The following is a 20600-nucleotide window of genomic DNA, read 5'->3' as shown; positions in this document are numbered from 1 at the left end:
GGCTTTCTACTGCTTGAACTACTACTGATGTTTTCCTTCAGTTCCTCATGAAAATACTGCCAAAGTCTGTTCTTATTTTCTATCATGATCTTGCTTGGTTCTGATCTCTTTGGAGAACATAACCCTTTCAGAAAGGTGTGTGATATTTTTTGTGTGTGTGTGTTGATGCACAGCAGACAGCGACTAGAAAGGCAGTTTAGGTAAACTAAAGTATGGTTTGATTACAGGGTTTTGAGAAACCAGAGCTGAAGCCGGGATAGTTAAAAATATTTTGACTCGATTTTTAAAGCCATCCGTTATGCACAATGAAAATGATCGTACATAAATAACTTTTTTACCTTTCAGTGTTTTATGTTCAGTAAGTATGTAACTGCAGTTGCTTATTCTGCAGCTTTTAAATGTTAAGAAAAAAAGTCCCTTCTCTTCAAGAACTAGAAAAGGCATTTCCTCTGATGGGTTACTTTTGTGCCAAGCTTCTTGTGAGGCTTTTTTCTTTTCTGGTGGAGGACTGATTAAATGGAAGTTTTAGGACCAGTCTCATATCATGAATTGTATTGCTGAAATCCACACCAAAAAAAATTTAAAATTTTAAGGGATGTGGATATCAAGTAAAAGATGTTTATGAAAGTTTTATGAAAATTGGCTTGTCCAAGGTAAGGCATTGAAACAGAATTGGCAGGTTTTTTTATTATAGCTGCTGCCAATTTCATTGTTTACATTTCTGTGTTTAAGTTCAATCAATAAAAACATTTCAAAAATCATTTTGCAACTGAGCTCACCAAACTCCTGAAGCTTCAAATGATACTATTAATCTTTATCTTGTTCTTACTTCATTAGCAGGGAATGTTAGCAGTGACTTTGGTGGGTAATTCATTGTGTTAACAGAATGCTTAGCATGGAGACATGCAAGCTAATAATATTTCAAGTGCTGTGTTTAACTTGGGAAACAAACATAGCTGTGCTGGTTTTGATTGCATGTTAAGTAAAATTGGTTATTTGTTAACATTAATGATACCTAAACATAGGTAATTTACTTCTGAAGTCTGCAAATTGATTACAATAAATAGTAATTGGAAAGATTTGAAGAAGGATAGCACATGTGATTGGAAAGTATGATAATTTAATAGTAGCCTATAATATGAATTTTTCTACAGATATACATGGGCATGTGCATGAACTAAGTTTTAATGGTCTGATTGCCTGAACAGTATGTCTTTGTAAATTAAGAAACTTAAACAAACAAAACAACAAAAACCACAAACAAGCAAAAAACACACAAAACAACCAAACAAAACCTCAAAAACCCTCAGGATGGGAGAAATAAAATGTGGCTATTATTGTTTAATTTAGTTAATTTCTGTCTGCATCACTACGCCATGGTAATTAATTTTAGTTCCACTTCAGTTGCATTTCAGTCCAGTATTTTTACATATTTCATGGGCCAGAGGGAAGTACATGAGATTTCAACTGTACAACATTGAGTAGCCACTATACCATATTGTAAGTGTCTTATCATGGTTGATTAGAAAACTTACTCAGAGCTCAGTGGGTTTTGAAACAGACATGTAACCTACATGCAGATGTACAAGTTAGTAGTTCGGTCCAAAAGTAATTACGATTTTGGACCCTGAGTTTTAAATCATTGTAACAAGTCTCAAACACATCTTTATTAGTCAAAATAGGAACCATTACAGTTAATACAGGTTTGCCAATGAGAAATAAGTTTGTTTATTCCTGTAGTGTAAAAATTTGTGCTTTGGTTTTCAGTGAGCTCTTGGAAAGCATTTTCTGCATCCTACTGGTTGTGGAGGCATTTTCCCTGCAACAAGTTGTTGAGACACTTGCAGTGTTAGTTGGCGAGAGGTCAGGTGAATGTGGCAGATAAGGCAAAACTTCATAGCCCAATTCATTCAAATTTTGAAGTGTTGGTTGTGCGACATGTGGTCGAGCGTTGTTGTGGAGAAACTTTGGGCCCTTTCTGTTGACCAGTGCTGGCTGCAGGCGTTGGAGTTTTCGGTACGTTTCATCGATTTGCTGAGCATCCCTCTCAGATGGAATGGTTTTGCAGGAATTCAGAAAGCTGTAGTGGATCAGACGGGCAGCAGACCACCAAACAGTGACCGTGACCTTTCTTTGGTGCAAGTTTGACTTTGGGAAGTGCTTTGGAGGTTCTTCTCAGTCCAACCACTGAGCTGGTCATCACCAGGTGTCAAATAAAATCCTCTTTTCATTGCACATCAATGCAATCAAGAAATGTTTTTTTTTGTTGCATAGAAGAAAAGATGACACTGACAAACGATGATTTTTTTCATTTTTTAATCAGCTCATAAGGCAGCCACTTATTGAGCTTTCTCACTTTCTGATTTGCTTACAATGCCCAATGACGATAGTATGGTTTATGTTGAGTTCTTCAGCAACTTCTCGTGTAGTTGCAAGAGGATCAGCTTCAATGATTGCTCTTGGTTGGTCATTGTCAACTTCTGCTGGCCAACCACTATGCTCCTTATCTTCAAGGCTTTCATCTCCATTGCAAAACTTCTGGAACCACCACTGCACTGTGCATTTGTTAGCCGTTCGTGGGCCAAATGCATTGTTGCTGTTGCAAGTTGACTCTGCTGCTTTCCCATTTTGAACTCGAATAAGAAAATTGCTTGAATTTGCTTTTTCTCTAACATAATTTCTATAGTCTAAAATAATTATAAATTAAACAAGAAGTAATAAGTCAGTAGCAAAAAACCCCATAAAGTGAGAAAAGCACATTAAAATCATGTCTAACATAACCACATTTAAGAATGTATTCCAATATCAGATGGCAAATTCGACAATGCAAATACTGCAATTACATTTGCACCAACCTAATAAAAGCTGTGTAGTTAACATTTTAGTTGCTTGACCATGTTTACTTATTTAAGCTCAGATTCCTGATAGGCAATTTTCTTGGTACTATAAGATAGTTTTGTTATTGATTGGTCAAGGTTTTCCTTTGCACATGACCCATGTCCATGATAAAAATCCATCTATTCCTGCTGATTAATGCTTTAGTTCTAGTGCTAAGAGTTCCACAATGTAGTAGTGGCCTACCAAGGCAAGGATAATGGGGTATGAAATGCTTTGAAGTACAAAGTCTTGCAGAACATGCTTCCCACACCAACCAAATGTAATTAACATCAGACATGTAACCTTTAATTTTAAAGTTAACAAATGCAGACTTCGAAGAACTTCACATACTTCATGTTTTTGTCTTATTTTTGACTATTGTATCTCCTTTTTTGTTCTTTATCTCAAGGATTTTAAATCCCATATTTTATCTTTAGCTTGAACTTTTGAAGATGTCTGTAGTAAAACAAAGGTCCTGTTTTTCTTGTTTTGGAAACATGGTTGGCACTTGTAGAAAAGTTCGTCACTGAATCAGACCAAAGGTCTCTTCTTCCTACATTTTGTCTGTGACATCAGGCTGGGTGTATATATTTAAGGAAAGAACCTCAGAAAGGGAACCACGATAGTCTCTGTTATATATCCTCCCTATTTGTGGTTGCCTGCCGTTCCCTTAGCTGGTTGGTTTATGCAGGTGATTGTGTATAGTAGCTACTGTAGTATTTAATCTTTCTCTCTGGTCACAATAAACTAAAGGAGAGGAGGCTCAGGCTAGACATGAGGAAGAAATTTTTTTATGAGGGTGGTAAAACACTGGCCCAGGTTGCCCAGAGAGGTGGTAGATGCCCCATCCCTGGAGACATTCAGGGCCAGGCTGGACAGGGCTTTGAGCAACCTGATCTGGGTGAAGATGTCCCTGCTCATGGCAGGGGGTTGGACTAGATCGGCTCTGAAGGTCCCTTCCAGTGCAAACTGTTCTATGATTCATAATTCTATTGCCTTTTCTTGATCAGTTATTTCCTGTGTTTATGTGTCTGATGTTCTACTTGTGACAACATTAAATTTTGTATATTTAGCTAATGTGAAACAGAACTATTTTATACATTAGAAACAACAGTGAATAACATTGTTAGTAAGCTTCATGTCTTTAATATATAAACTGATGGTACTGGAGGATGAAAAATTGTTTGAGGAAAGCCTAAGTATTTACCCTTTGTTGTTATTGTTGTTTTGTACTGAAAGGAGTGAAACAGATTCACTCCTGAAAAAAAGGATATTTATTTGTCAATTTATTTCCGTAATTCAGATAGGCAGGGATTGATAATCAGTGTCTTGTTATGATTTTTTTTTTTAACATTTTTCTCCTTCTTTCCAGGAAATTATAGGTGAAGGCAACTTCTTATTGTATGCAAAATCTTTGCCCATAGCCACATAGTTATATTTCTATTTTAGGAAATTGTGTGAACATGAAAGAAAGTTACTGTGAAGGAAAATTAAGGCTTTCTATATTTTCAAGGTAAATTATGTATTTGTGGCCTCAGCACACTTTAGGTTGTATTTATGTATTTCCCAAAAAATGAAAAAAAAATGTGTGGGGAGGAACTCATCTGGGATGAAATGAGATTAAAATAGTATTTCAAAAGTAGTTATCAGCGGGAAGTAAGTTATTCACTGTTTGCTAGGAGTTATGCTGAACTTTAGGATGAGTTTTTCTCCAAAAACTACTTGAGACCATTGGATCTTCATAGCTTGAACAATTGAATGCCACAGACTTACATTATACTGCACTTCATTCTGTTGCTTATGTATATACATAGGTTTCTCTTTCTGTGTTTAATGAAATAGGAGTTTCTAACTAAAAATGCCAGGGACCCAAGTTGTCTAGATAACGACCATTTATAGGCTTTGTCAACTCCTAGGCATTCAGTTTCAACAACTTGATTAATGGTAAATTGAAGGAACTCTGTGCAACAGGGATGTGGCTTATCTATCAATTCTGTTTAGACTGTAGTAGCTTATTTAGATGGGAGACTAATGCTTTGAATGCCATTTGTAGAGATGAGCTTTTGTTTGGAAATAGATAGCTGATGTCATGTGGAAACTGGATTTTTCTTCTTGTTGGTGGAGAGCCAGAAGCAGCTTACATCAGTGCAGTGGCTGTTACAGAACAGGGTGAGGGTTTTGGTAGTCCAAACTGAATATAATCAGGATTAGACTTCTGGTTTGTTGTTTTTGTTTTTGTTTTTGTTTTTGTTTTTAATTGTATATTGAAGGCTGTAACTTGATCAGTAAATGAACTAACATTGTCTTTTAGTCACGCTGTTCTCATGGGGATTTTTTTATTATTTTTTTTTCCCAGTGTAGATAATGTAGCATCGTGCTCTTCAGCATGTCTTTATATTTGTTAAAATGTTAATGGCAAGAGGTTTGAATTGGATCAGGCTTTTCGAGTCTGGTGAAAGCCAAGCTACCTGATGAAAAAGCTACTTAATATTAAGCTTCCAGTTTAATAGCACTTCTTCAGCAGTAGTTATTAGTTGGCTTGTAAGGTTTTCCTCTCAGACATTCCCTTGCCACTACCCCGCCCAACAATTTTCTGCAATTTTCTCTCCTGCTGTATAGGGAAGGATCTTTCGGGTTGCTTGTTTGTCTCCATAGAGCCTGTTTCTGATGCAAGACAGTATTATTCTTCTAGTACCTTGCTTTTCTTGACTCAGGTTCTAACCTTTATGGACACTGATTATGTTGATACAATTTGTTAGAGAATGAAGTTGTTGTTTTAGCAGTAGTTGAATTCACCTTTCAGTGGCTCTGAACATGTTGTGTTCCCGTGTTTTAAACATCGTGGTTTTCTATTCCCCACTGCAGTTTAATGATGTGTCTCCAGCTGAGAAGTACCATTCAAAATGGCAAATAAGAGACTAAAGAGAGGGAGAAAGGTTTCATACAGTGCTAAAAACTTAATAATTTTTCTAAAAGCTGAATTTCATTTGTTCCACAAATGTTTGGGAAAATTCACTTGTGTATTGCATGCATACTTAGTACATGACACACACACTTTATTACTGCCATTATTGAAACAGTAAATTACTGTTAAGCTGTGCTGGCTGGATAATCAAGAGTAGAAACAATACCTGTTCTCTTGGCTTTCAAGAAAAGTAGTAATAACTGTTGTTGTCTTAAAATGCAGTGTTAAATGCTTTTGGGTAAACTTTAATTTCAGAAAGTGGGCTGCTTTATGAATGTTACAGTTCAGCTTTCGTAGTGCGAGGTGTGTTTCTGCGAATAAGTAATAAACAACTTTTGCCACAGTTGCTTGCCCTGCTGTTGAAAACTTTCTTTGGGCATTTACATAGCATTGAGAATGCTTGTTGCCAGTCCCTCCCTCCTTTCCCTCCCCTCTCTGCCATTTTTCTGGTTGCCATGGGTTCTTTAGTGCATAATTCTGTGTTTTTTTGTGTATATTATTTTAATACACTTATTTCATTTCATTACTTTTTCACTTCAACATTTTAACACAGATACTTGTCTATATTGCTCTTTTGCAGTAAATAAAAAAGTGTAAATAATAGTAGATGTTTAGTTTAAGATATTTTTTTAAAGTTGTGTGAGAGACTTGTATTTGTGAGTTAAGCTAAAGCTGCTAACTTTTCTTTAGGAAAAGATATATAGTACAACAAAGTACTACTTTTTTTTTTTCTTTTAGCCTATTGCAGCAAAGTTGAAAAACTGTAAAATGCAAATATTAGATAGCAATGCTAATAGAAAAACAATGTATTCAGGTAATACAGTGATTATTAAAGGTACATTTATTTGCAGATACCTATATGTGAGTGATTATATACTGGCAAGTGGTACTATCACCAGTAACATTGGTTTTACTTAAACCCTAATCCAAATACAAGCTTTAGTTTAAAAAAAAGAAGTTGGACATTATGCTGTGGAAAAGTTAATATGTCAACATTATATGTTGAAAACCGTACAAAAGACAAACCAGCTCTGTAAGTACTGGTTTGAGCTGTCATGTTATATACTTTTCTGGTGATGTAGTTAGAACAGGGGTTGCTTTCCAGTTTCAGAAAAATATTTTAGTTTAAAAGCTTTGGTTTTGCTTCAGTGTTTCATATTTAATTTTTGAAACTTGTGATGAATTCATATTATTTAGAAAGTTTAAGTATGAAAGGCACTGGAAATCTAGTTTCAATATCAATGTAACTCTTATTTGTTGCAAGTTTGTTTGTAATACGTTATTAAGCCTGTCATACTTCACAGTGTTTTCTTCTAGTTTTTAATAGAGATTTTAATTGAGAAGTAGGGAAGACTATTGTGTAATGAGCTTCAGGTGAAAAATAAAATTTCATAAACTGGCTGTAGTTTTGAGGATAAAGTGCTATATTGTGTAATTTTGAACAAGTGAAATCTGGCTACCTGGTAGCCCTGTCTCACTACATTTTCCCAAATGATACAGGTTAAAGCCTTGTATAGACTAAGGATGGACTTCAGATCCGAGTTCAGTGTGTAGTTTTGAAATTTTACTCATTTGTGTTCCATCAAAATTTGTCCTTCTGTGCAGCAGACCGAAATAAAATAGATACTATTAGAGCATGGATTTAGCCCCTTCTAGCATTGTCAGCTGGAAATACTGCTAGCTGAATTTTGACCAGTTCTGATGGTGCTAGTTTTTTGTTGTTTTATCTGCTATAGTAAATTGGAAGAAAATGACAAAGTGTTCTGCAGGGCAAGAACTTTTTAAAAAGGCCTGTCTTGGATTTTTTGTTTGTTTTTAATGGGGGAAGTGGGGAACAGGAGAAGACAGGAAATGAAAGGATGACCTGTTCCAAGACGTACTATTTTTAACTAAGAGAATATATTGAATTTTAGATTTATCTAAATCTAAAGATAGATAGCTGAAGTGGAAAGTACAAACATTCAAATTAGAATGAAGAGGTTTAGCTGTTAGAAAAAAGATATGAGAGTGATGAAGACCGATCCTGATGTATAGATCTATCCTTTTTCCATCAATTCCTTTAATGGAAGTATGGAGAATTACCTTACTTTTGAAAAAGTAAAAAGTGTGTGTTTGTCTTTCTGTCTGTCTGTCTTTTGGTCAGAGACTACGACTTTGCCAGTTCTCCTAATAGCATTGAAAAGGTAGTTAAAAACCTTACCTGGTTTGGCTTTTCAGATGCATATCTGGAGTGTGGATGGTCTTGATTTGTAAAGATTAGAATCCATTTCTTTCTGTGTTTTTAATCTTAAATTGGCTTGGTTTAGGCAAACTGAATGAAGAACTTGAATTATTGATTATGATTTAGGCATACCCTTAGAAAGCTTTCTGTGGTCAAGTTGGTCATAGATGAATGCAATATTTTTATGCAGGGAGTCAGTTTAGATATAAATTATTTTCCTGGCACAAATTCAGAATTATGGTCTGTAGTTAGAGCTGAGTGATAATTGGCTTCTTTATTCTCTTCCTTCTAGAAATCGCAGTCATCAACTTTTTTATGAAGATGAGGCTTTTGCACGATTTTAGCATCTCATAAATGCTTCCAATTGATTCCCCCAGTCCCCATTTATTGTTTCTGCTTTTTTAGTGAGTAAATAAAAGTAGTCTTGGTCATAACTTTTTGTTTTTAAGCCCTCTTTGGTATTGACTCTCCACCCATGAATTTGAACCCTAATAATTACAAATATTTTCCCACTACTCAGAATTTGTGTATTTTTTTGGAAATACAGGTGGCTATTGAACTGCTCTTCTAACATTAAATCAGAGGTTGAATAGCTCACACACTGACTTGCATGTTTTGTAGCTGGAATTAGAATAAAGTCATATTTTCATATTTAGATATTTCGTATCTAAAGGCGTTCTGATTTCCAGCTTTACTTCATTAATATCCATATATCTTATGACAGTGTTGTTGTTTAGCTCTTGACTCTTTCTGATGTTTATTCCACTGACATATTTGTAGGCAGTGGCTGTATTAACTTTTAACCAAAGTAAATAACTTTTTTCTTTTTTTGGCCTTCTTTCCAAAGCAACACTTCTTCCATCCAGCTGACTAGCTCTGGTGTCTGGTACAATTATGTTAATGCTTCCTGGCTTCTGCCAGAAGATCTTGTCTGGGTCTTTCTGCCCACACCTCCCTTTCCCCATGTTAGTTGCATCATGTTTATTAGGGTTTTTTTTTCCTTTTCTATGGGTGAGCTTGTAGTTCATGATGGACTTTTTTTGTACTTGGTCCTTAAATTCTGAGGTTTTGGATTTCATCTGACTTTTGTGATGTCAGTCCTCTGGGTCATCCTCTTTCTGCAGTGTGATCCTTCTCAACATTAATAGTGCTTCATGTCTTGCCTTGATACTTTTCTACTTTTCCTGTCAGATTCTTTAGTGCAAACAATCTTTAAAACTTTCCTTTCGGAGCTCTTCTCTTAACTAAGTCACCACCATTTTTCCCCTTTCAAAAAAAATCTGGTTAACACCTATTTTTTTTTTTAATGTGTAAAGTACATGTTTGAGTTATGTGAGCCCTTCTGAGTCATAATAAATGTTCTTACGTGGTGTTATATGAGATACGTCACTGAAAGTGAGGTGAAAAGGTTTGCTGTGGTTTTTGTCTTGTAACTCTTGTCTCTTCAGAATTTGTTCTGAACCTGTGAATTTTAGTTAGATCAGACTAACAGATGGCTTTCTTTAAAATTATCTCATTTATAATTAAAAGCATTTTCAATAAAGCACTAATAATTTCAGCAAACTTTTCAAATAGAGTCTGAATATGTTTTTCAGCCAATGGTAATGACAAGAAGAAATTCAAAGGTGATGATAAAATGGATGGGGCTCCTTCTCGTGTTCTTCATATCAGGAAATTGCCTGGAGAAGTGACAGAAACAGAAGTTATTGCTTTAGGTTTACCTTTTGGTAAGGTGACCAACATCCTGATGCTGAAAGGGAAAAATCAGGTAATTTGTTGCTTTCCATTTTTTTAGTACTAATTTCAAAATATGCTGTTAAAGTATTAAGCCTTTGTTCCTTTAATTTTTTAATGAACTTGTACTGTCTTTTAGTAACTTATTTTTTGGAACTGGGGATGGTGGGCAGCTACATAAAGCAAAAAGTTAGCTGTAAGATAAATATTTAGTCCTGCATCTGCACAGATGAATTTTTGGAGATGAAATAACTTAGCAACTGAAGTTGGTAGGTAGAGAATGACATCTTCCGAGGACTGGTATTTGTTAAAATGTGTTATTGAACCCTTTAGGTGTTTTTTAAAACCTCTTCTAAGTGTGTTTTATATGCTGCTAATATGTAGATTATCTACTTTATAAATACTGAAAATTAACTGTTTAATTACAGGCATTTTTGGAACTTGCTACAGAAGAAGCAGCTGTCACTATGGTTAATTACTACTCTGCTGTGACACCTCATCTTCGTAACCAACTTATCTATATCCAGTATTCCAATCATAAAGAACTAAAGACTGATAACACACTTAACCAGGTATATTTACTGTTATTTAGTATTACAAATGCAGATGGTATAAAATGAGGTGTGACATGTATTCTTGGCACATGGCATGTGTTTAAATCATTTGGTTTTGTCCACATTCTAACACTATTGTGGTCTTACTTACGATCATTCCATTTTGTGATGTCGAAGGGGACTTACTTTCTGTGTGTCAAGGTTTAACCCTGGCCCCCCCCCCCCCCCCCGCCCAGCAACTGAGCACCACACAACCTCTTACTCACTGTCCCCCCCAGCAGGGTGGAGGAAGAGAATTGGAAGGATAAAAGTGAGAAAACCCATGAGATAAGAACAGGTTAATAACTGAAATAAAATAATAGTAGTAGTAGTAATAATATTGTAATGAAAAGGAAAGTAAGAGAGAGAAATAAAACCCAAGAAAGACAAGTGATGCAGATGAAAACAGTTGCTCACCACCAACTGGCCGACACCCAGCCAGTCCCTGAGCAGTGGCCTCCTCACCAACCTTCCCCCTAGTTTTATGGCTGAGCATGACTTCATACATTATGGAATAGCCCTTTGGTAAGTTGGGGTCAGCTGTCCCAGCTGTGTCCCCTCCCATGTCCTTGTGCACCCCCAGCCTGCTCCTGGTGGGGTGGTGCGAGAGGCATGAAAGGCCTGGGCTCTGTGTAAGCACTGCTCAGCGGTAACTGAAACATCCCTGTGTTATCAGCACTGTTTCCAGCGCAAATCCGTACCAGCTACTGTGAACAAAAATTAACTCTACCCCATCCAAAACCAGGACACTGTATGATCTTTCCATTACAATGAATTTTCTTAATGTTACCTTAACATAAAAAGATTTTGAAGTGTCTTTTGACTCTATTTTTTTTTCGTAAAATAAGTTTTCGTCTTGGTTTAGAGACTGTAGGATGAGAAAAAGCTTTCTAATTATTCTGACACCTGAGATTCTAATGCCAGTGTGAATTTCCATGGTGATAATGACTAGTGATAATGACTAATGCCAATGCCTATGCTTCAGTTCCTCAAATGATTGCTCTGGTAGCACTGGTAACCTCAGCTTATGTGATTTGCTATTCCTGGAGAAGAATACCGTAGTGATCGCTGTAGAGACAAATATTCTTGATAATAAAAATGTTTTGCTCTTGCCTCTGCAGAACCTATCTCACAATAAATATAGACACATATCTGATTTTCGTAGAACAGGAAAATTACCGAAAGTAAAGTGGTGACCATTTCATACAAAATCATAGGGGGAGAAAGGAGACATCAACTTACTACATGTCAGATGATTAGTTTAAGGTTAATTTTTTATGTTTTCTTTTTGATGTTACAAAAGACGGTGTAAGTACCAAGTTACAATTTCCATTACTTGCGTCCTGTCTTATGTAAGGTATTTAAATAGTAAAATTATTGCTGTTACCTTTAAAAACAATTTCTGTTGAAACACATCTTGATTCAGATCAAGTATAGTATTGATTTTCCTGTCAATCTTTCTAAACATTGTAGTTCCTTTGACTCTTTTGCTAGTTTGTCTGCTAGAGGTACTTTTTTAAAAATGGAGATTTTTTTTTTTTCCTTTTTTTCCTAAAAAATGTCAGTTATAAAGAAAAAGATCGAGGAGAGCCACAAAAATGATCAGAGATGGAACACCTCTCCAGTGAGGACAGGCTGAGAGAGTTGGGGTTGTTCAGCCTGGAGAAGAGAAGGCTTCAGGGAGACCTTATTGTGGTCTTTCAGTACTTAAAAGGGGCCTATGAGAAAAATGAAGTTGGACTTTTTAGCAGGGCCTGTAGTGATAGGACAAGGGGTAATGGTTTTAAACTAAAGGAGGGGAGACTCAGGCTAGACATGAGGTTACATTTTTTACAATGAGGGTGGTAAAACCCTGGCCCAGGTTGCCCAGAGAGTTGGTAGATGCCCCATCCCTGGAGACATCCCAGGTCAGGCTGGACAGGGCTCTGAGCAACCTGATCTAGCTGAAGATGTTCTTGATCATGGGGAGGGGGTGAACTTGATGGCCTTTGAAAGTCTCTTCTTACCCAAACTATTCTGTGATTCTATTATTTACTTTTGAAAAAAAGAGAATAGAGGATGAATTCTGTTTGCACATACAGGGATGGACATACTCCCTTAAGAAGTGTCCTCTTACGCTGTTCTCTGGCTTCTTTAGTGATACTGGTTTTGTACTTCACGTGCCCATCTTTTCAGCATACAGGATGTGCTGACTTTTCAGAAGCTTTTATGCCACTATATGCATTAGTTCCCAATTTTAAGATATTCCCAGTCTTTCACATCTCGTTTTCTTTAGTTTAGAACTGAATAATAGAAATAGGTGCTTGACAGTAAGTATTCTGTAACTAGTGTCTCGTGAGGCATTCTGTAAAACACAGGACGGTTGGACGTTCTTTTTTCCGTAAGGAAGAACAAAGATAGTGCAGATATTGCTTGTGGTTGGCTTTTTTTTTTCTTGATACTCAAAACTTACATTTTTAGTCTGTATTTAAAAACTTTCTCATCCAGCCAAATTCATTTTGAAATTTTCTGGATGTTCAACCAGGAAGGTATGAAGAAATCAGGATGTTAGTACGTGTAACTGGAAATATAGGATAAAAATTTGGAGAAAGGAGAAAGTATCTTAATGAGAAGACAGAAAAAAAAACAAAAACAAACCTTCTTTATCCAAAGGGATACTTGAAACAGTGAGACCTTTAGAAATAATGAAAGTATGAAAAGCTCCATTAAGCTATGCTATTCTGAATTTCTCAGTAATAGTAGCTTCTGAGATTGTTTTTAGTTATGTACTCAGAATGAGTTGGCTCTGAATAAACAGATTCAAAAGGAACAATTTAAGTTTTCATCTCAGCTTTATGACTGTTTCCTGTGAGACATCAAAACACTGAGAGGAGCATTTAAATTCAGATTTAAAACAAACATCTCTTACCTTGTTTCATAGTCTCTAGACCCAGAAGAACTGAGAATAGAATGACCTCTGTAACTGTAATTCTTTTTAATCGCCAGCCTTTCAGGAATGCAAGGGTTTAGTCTTTCTGCAACGTTAGAAATAAATGTATGTCATCGTTTATGAATAATGTAGCTGATATCTTAAAATTAATTTCAATTTTGCAAAAATAAGAAAAATGTTTTACATACTACTCAAATGTCCTCAAAAGTGGCTATTTATCTGTGATACTACATGTTATTTTTAACTCGACAAAATATTGTCATCATAATTTTATAGTTTTTACCCTCATTTACAAATGTTAAGTCCTGTATTCCTTCATGTATTCACATTCACTTTAGTGGAATGAAATATGATGTGTAAGCATGGATGGATAGTGCTGACAAGAGTCACATGTTAAAACTGACTTCACAACTTTTGATTCTTTGGGTTATACAGTTTAAACTTTTCCAATGACTTTAAGGAGTGAGTTTTAATTGATGTGTGCTGCATCTGTGCTTACAGAAGTAGTACGAAGTAATTATGCAACTCAGCCAAATATCTGGCCAGCTTGAAAGCTGAGTATTTCATATATTAGGGGAAAAAAAAAAGTGTTGTTATCAGAAGATGTTTTTACAGAGTTACAGTAATGAATGTTAAACATAGAGATAAATTTTGTTTTCCCAACTGGTGTTCACTGGGTCTTTTTTTTTTCTCCACTTTCCTTACTCATTGATTCGTTTCAGTATGAGGAGTATCATGTAAGTTGTGAGACATGAAATTGTGTAGTAGCTCTAATACCTTTAAAATATGCAGTATGCATTGATATTAATGGTTATTATTTTTACCTGGCATGCTCACTTGTCTCTCTGTTTTGTATCATTTCATTTCATAAGACTACTGGAATGAAATCATTAAATGGAAAGCCTTTTTCCTGCACTTTTTCTTTCTCAGAAAAAGACATCTAATCTTTCTCATACTGTCAGTTTTGGCAGTGGAAGTAGTTACGTAGATGTGTGTTCTTGTGATGTCATCATATGGTCACCTTTGAATTTCTAAAACCCTGCTTGCGTTTAAAAAAACAAAAAATCCCCACACATGGAGAGGATTTTGGTTTTCTTTTTATGAAATAGACTTGATAACAGACACCATTTTTTTTACAAGTCTGTGGATAGGACTTTCTGACACTTGTCAGTCTTGTATATTGTTTCATTGTGTTAAAACTGAGAAGTTTGGAAGTGTTTAGAATTATCCCTTCCTATCAGAGCCTTTTACATAATCAAAATGTCAGTGAAATGTTAACTGTACTACAATCTCTTGAAAAATAGGATAAATATGTCTGGTTTCTGTAGCCTTGGATTGGTTGGTTGTGGTTTGTTTCGTTTTTGTTTTTTTCCCTTGAAAGGAAAGGTTTGTAGGGAGTCTTGAAACCTGCGAGATCCTCACTTTCTTTATCCTTACTAGTAGAACAATAAGCTTGCTACTAGGAAGATTGATATTAATGCTGTTTGAAGCCCCTCCTTACTGTGACTTAAGAATTATTTTATGTTTTCATTTCTATTGTCTCTTCTCACAGACTTGCACTGCATTGCACTTCTGTTGTGTTATGTCTTTAGGTCTGAGTTTTAAATAAGTGTACTATTTTATGTTTCTGGAGTTAACTGTATTAATATTGCTAATTAATTTTTAGCCATCTTCTTGAGAAACATTTTAAAAAATCCATCTTCTATCTTTTTGTTTTTTTAAGCGGGCCCAAGCTGTTCTTCAGGCAGTGACGGCTGTGCAGGCAACAAATGCTCCCATTAGCGGGACCACTGTTAGTGAGAGTGCAGTGACTCCAGCTCAGAGTCCAGTACTTAGAATAATTATTGACAATATGTACTATCCAGTAACCCTGGATGTTCTTCATCAGGTAAGCCTGATTTCATTTTGACTTAGATTATAATTGGGAGGTACTTTTGTGTAAAACTTTACAATGTTTTTGGCAGATATTCTCTAAATTTGGTGCTGTATTGAAGATAATCACATTCACGAAGAATAACCAGTTTCAAGCTTTGCTGCAGTATGGTGATCCAGTAAACGCACAACAAGCAAAACTGGTAAGTGTAGTTCTGTTTGTTGCTGAAGACCTCCCTGAACTATAAACATTTGTAAAATGTTAATGTAACAGAGTACTGACCATAATAATGGGTCATACTCCTCCACCACCACTTTGATTATTTGGGGGATTCAAAAAATAACTCGAAGTTATTATATAAATGTTGTTATATTGCATAAAATCAGTGTTTAAAGATAGTATCTTTAAGATTACGATGTGTGAAGAATTGTATGCATCTATAATTATGAACAAGTATTTTAATAAAACTGCGCAGAGATGAAATAGCATGCAAGACTCCAATAGTGAAAATGTCAACCAGAAGTAAAAATGTATGATGTAATCTTGATACATAATTAATTGACTATAAGCAGCAAATCTTACTCCTGGGACCAGACTATGAAGAATCTTTGCAGCAGTGACAGATGAGAGCAGGATCTTACTTTTGTTTTATAGGAAACTTTCCTGTCCTGGGTGGGAGAGGGAAAATCAGGTAACTGGTTTTATTCATTATAGCAGGAGAGAGCCTATGGATAAATTATGACAAAGATCAACAGCATGTCATCTAGTCCGGATGTTTTGAATTAATTGAATGGGATATGTTCACATCTCTGGCAGTAGGCAAGTTGAACCAAAGGGTAAGGCTAGATTTTTTTTTTTTATATATTATTATTATTTTTTCCAGGAGATAAATAGAATGAATTTATATTTTCAAACCTTCATATGCAGTCTGGGTGTGTGGAAGGCTGATTAAAATTGATGTGCTGGCTAAGTGTTGCTTGGCAGCACAGAAAGTGCTTATTGCCCATAGATGACAAAAGAGCTGAGAACTTCAGTGAAAAAGTGAAAAGCTCTCACCTCAGACTAAGTTGGCAATTAATATCTCTTCTTCATCTTAGAGGAAAGAAAAAAACCAGGCCTAGTTTCCTGTCGCGAAGAATGACTATATTGAAATAAAGACATTCATTAAATGGCGGAGGATGGTCATTTTTTTATCCTCATCACCAGATGAAATACTTGGTATTAATTAAAAAACTGTGAGGTGGTCAAGACAGGGAATCACAGAAAATGAGAGATGTTTTCAAAAAGCAGAGTGTAAGTTTTCATGCTGTTGAGAAAAATAAAGTTAGCCAGAGACAAAAGGATTTGCAGCTTGATTTATGATGATCTACTTTAAGATAATCTACTCCTGAAAAGCAGGAATAGTCTGGAAATATTTGTAGATTGGGAGTACAATTGGGTGTACAATTTAAATTCGGAATATACTTTTCAGAGATTAATAGTATCAAATATTAGATTGTGTCTCAGTGTAGAGGGAGATGCAAATGTGTCACTAATACGTAAAAATTTGCTTGGAAGGGATATACCTTTCAGGTTTTAAGTAGGTTTAAAATAGTAATACAGAAATTAGATCTTTTACCCATAATTTCTTCAGAAATAAACTGTGGTAATTTAATTCATATTTGAAATATTGATCCACAGTTGCATGCTAATGTGTTTACAGAATGTTGTAATTCTGTCTTGATTTGTGTTTGGAAAGTTATTTTTCAGTAATAGGTGTTAATACTGCTTTTAAAGTGCATTTTTCAAGCAAAATACGACATCAAGTGATAAATCTTGGCTTGTTTTTTGAGACTTACATCTATTAGAAGATTTAATGGAAAGATAGCATCTATGAAATAAACTCTAGTGATTTGAAAATTATCAGTGTAATTCTAGGAATATATTATAAAGAAGTGACAAAGTAACAGAAAGATGAGGTATGTAAAAGTAGGAAAGAACCTCAGGAATCTCTTGCTGTTGTTGACTTCTGACAAGTTGGTGCTCGTTTGCGGGATACTGTATTGGTCATAATTTTTTTTGTAAAAGCTTATTTTTGTTGATCCAGTTTTGCATGTTTTGGTTAGGGTAGCTGTTCAGTAGTGGTAGCTCATGTGTGAATGACTAAGCTTCATTGAATAATAGTGACTCTTGAATGTACAGTCATTGTCAGAGTGATCTTGGAGCCCATCCTAGAGACAAACTGAAACAGTGTTAGATTTGTAGTTTCATATTTTAACTGATCTATACATAAATAGACAAAATGCTAAGAGTAATACCAACTGCAAGTATTGAAGAATGCTGAATTTGAAGAAAGGTTTGGTTTACATGCTACCCTCCCAAACTAAATGTAGTAAAATAAGTACAGTTCTTATGGTTGATCTGCTGTGGCAAAACATGAAGTGGTCCCCAAACAAAAATACCTAAGGGAAAGAAACACTCAGGTGGTAGGAGAAAACCCTCCAGTTTAAATAAGTCTAGAAACACAGCGGAAACAAGATGATGGGGTAGCTGTACTTCAGTTGCATGGAGTTTGAAATTATAAGCATGGTAAAAGAATAAAGAAGTTTTCAATTTGTTTTCCATCAGTCGTTACTGTAGAGGATAATGGGGAATTTAATTTTCCACTGGCACTCTTCACAGGAAATCAGAATGTGACCTTAATAGAAATTGAAGACTTATTAAGGAAGTTGAAGAGCAATTTGAAAAACTTGAGTGATGCAGGTACCAAGGAGAGGTGCTATTCATGTGAACGTTCTGAGAAAATAGTGACACTGACAAGAATGTACAATATGAAGTCTCTAGCCCCGTGGGACCACTTTTGCTGTTTGAATGAGCAAGTAGTGAAAAACTGCGTTCCTGCTCTGCTTGCTTTGTGAGAAACTCATTTCCTGTAAAAGCAGATTATGGCTACACTGATTCACGTTTCATCACCACCCTCAGATTGGATCATTATATTTCATTATACGGGCAAATAAAGGTGAAGACTACCAACTTCAGGTTCTGTGCAAGGCAGCAGTCTTGCCATGGACTAGAAAAAGTGCTGAGAATGTGCGGCAGTAGAACATGTTGAACTACTGGGCTTCTCCTGATGAAACAGAAGGTGTTGTCCTGTCTGTATGCATAAAGAGATACTCTAAACATCAAAAATAGCTTGTTTTCATAGTAAATGATCGGTACCCTCAGCAGAAGCAGCAAACTTAAGTATTTGAGTAGCAGTAATCTGGTATGCCATAGAAAGATCAGAGTGCCAGTGTTTCTGTCCAAACAGCCAGCTAATCCAGAGTTGTCTTTGTGTAAATGCACTAAAAGTACTCATGCCCAGTCTTGAGTATTGACAGTAATTAATGCCTCATCTATGGAGGATGAACTGAGACTCACACATAGCACAGGACAGTCGTCTTGACCCGACATGCATTAAAAATATCACAAGTCTAGTTTGAGAGTTTCTGGTTTAGTTGGCCAGTTACTCCTTGCTTGGCCTGTAGGTGCTTCAGAGTACGTTTACAGACATTCTCTTTAGGTTTGACTCTACGATCAAGATGTCTTCCTTCCAGTTGTTTTGACTGATGGACTCAGGGTGGTTCTGCACTGGTAGTCTGCAAAAGATTTCTGCTAGGCTTCATTGCCCTAAAATCTGTAACAGGAACTTCAGGTAGTTGTTACCAGAATGGAAAACAAGGACATCTCCACATAAGATATGTAGCTTTGGGGCAATTATCCATGATAGTTGCATTAAGGATTTTTGGGCATCTCGAATGCTAAAGAGCACAGTTTGTGCTTGGAAATGGTAAGTAGTGTTGACATAAACAGAAGAGTGCTAGATTGTAGCCGTTGAATCAGAAAGCCCGGGAAGTGCAGCAGCAGTGTTTGTCTCCTGCATTTTCCAATTTTGTAGAAAATAATAAGATATGTAACTGGTCCTTCAGTCAAGGAACTGCACATAAAAAAGCAAAGAAAAAATATTTTTTGAGAATGGGATGTGTTATACATACAGTTTTTAGCCACAGAAATTTCTCATATCCAAGACACTAGTCTCAGAAGAAATTAATTTCATTCAAATGCGTACCTGCAGGGTGCACTTGGGATACATCTCTCCCAAGAGGTATTTATCATATGACCTTCAGTTACTTTGAGGTACTTATTTGAGCTGGAGTATGTTTTGTAAGGATTGCTTCTTAATGCCTTAAACTGTTAGACTCATCTAAAAATCTTGTTTATCATTTCTCTTGCTCGGTGTGCTTTGGGAAGAGAGAGAGTAGGGACTAAATTTCTCTCTCTTTTTTTCTCCTTATGAGTTTGGAGAGAAGGCCGTAGTTTTGTTGCTCCTCTCTGCCACTTTTTTCTCTCCACTCTAATTTGATTTTTTTTTTTCCTTCATCGGACCTGGGAAAATGCTTTCAAGCTGTCCTCATCCTGCAAGTGTTCTATTTCCTGTCCTGTATCATCATTTTAGGAGTCTGCAGTGCTTGAGAAAGAGAGGAGCAGATACACTAATTGTTGTGGCATGAAGCCATGTGCCACTAGAAATACCTGCTAGCTAAATCTCTAGGCTCTGTTTCTGAGCAGCAAACAAGAATATCAGAAAGTCACATTTGTGGCTCCCAAACTGTGTTCTTGTCTGTGTTTTAGGTAACATATGTGAATTAGCTAAAGAATATTTTAAGTGACATATCTCTTCCTGATTTTTAGAGGATACCTTGACCGTCTTTTGTATGGGGATTTAATTCCACAGATTCATGGTCTATACAGACCTTAGGAGAAGCTCATCAAAGCATAGTTCTTATGAATATAGCACTTCTCAAGGGACTCTTCTTTCACAAGGTTTTTCAGATGTCTTGAACCCTGAAAGTAAAAAGAGTAGTGAATTCTATCCATTAGATCAGAAAGCCCTTCATTGAGGTGCAGAAGGCCTGAGAGAAGAAATTATTCTAGCAATGTTCTTCCTCCAATTCAGAGCCTACCGATCTGACTCTTAACCTGTGTGAAGCTGCATCAGAGCTGCATCTGCCATTTATTTTGTAGCTCTGCAGAGTACTTTTGCCATCTGAGATCACCTTTGCTGCTGTCATCCACAATCACATTGAGAAATGAGACATCCTAGTGTCGTGAATCCATGTTGACTAGGTAGAAATTATTACTGTCCTTTTGCAGAAAAGCTTGTGGGTGGTTGATTATGTCAGCAGTAGGAGAAAATACTGGTGTTCAACTATTTTTTTTTTCCCTGTTCTTGTTTGTTTGTTTGTTTGTTTTCCCCTCCATTGGAACAGTCGCTTGTCTTTACTTTTAATCTGTGGGATCTTTTCTTAGTCAGGAGTTTTCATCTCTTGATCCTCCTGGTTTCTATGAGCGAAAAGAAAGGGTGGTTTGACATTATAATTTAAGAAATG

General features: G+C 36.0%; 1 protein-coding gene across 7 annotated transcripts in view; it reads left to right on the top strand.

Moving 5' to 3' along the window:
• The window catches only part of PTBP2 (polypyrimidine tract binding protein 2), a 53049-nt gene that overhangs the window by 17385 nt on the left and 15064 nt on the right, over positions 1 to 20600 (top strand). For 4 of the 7 annotated variants that reach the window (XM_065841921.2, XM_065841920.2, XM_065841919.2 and 1 more), the window contains exons 4-7: positions 9659 to 9831; positions 10226 to 10369; positions 15043 to 15207; positions 15284 to 15394. In XM_065841921.2, coding sequence (XP_065697993.1) covers positions 9659 to 9831; positions 10226 to 10369; positions 15043 to 15207; positions 15284 to 15394 — 593 coding nt within the window. Of the gene's footprint in view, positions 1 to 9658; positions 9832 to 10225; positions 10370 to 14041; positions 14057 to 15042; positions 15208 to 15283; positions 15395 to 20600 lie in introns of all 7 variants that reach the window. The other 3 variants (XM_071810398.1, XM_071810397.1, XM_071810399.1) reach the window with 1 other exon arrangement.

This window comes from Patagioenas fasciata, chromosome 6 (assembly GCF_037038585.1).
Source record: "Patagioenas fasciata isolate bPatFas1 chromosome 6, bPatFas1.hap1, whole genome shotgun sequence".
Taxonomy (NCBI): Eukaryota; Metazoa; Chordata; class Aves; order Columbiformes; family Columbidae; genus Patagioenas; species Patagioenas fasciata.
This window is presented reverse-complemented; position numbering and strand designations above follow the sequence as displayed.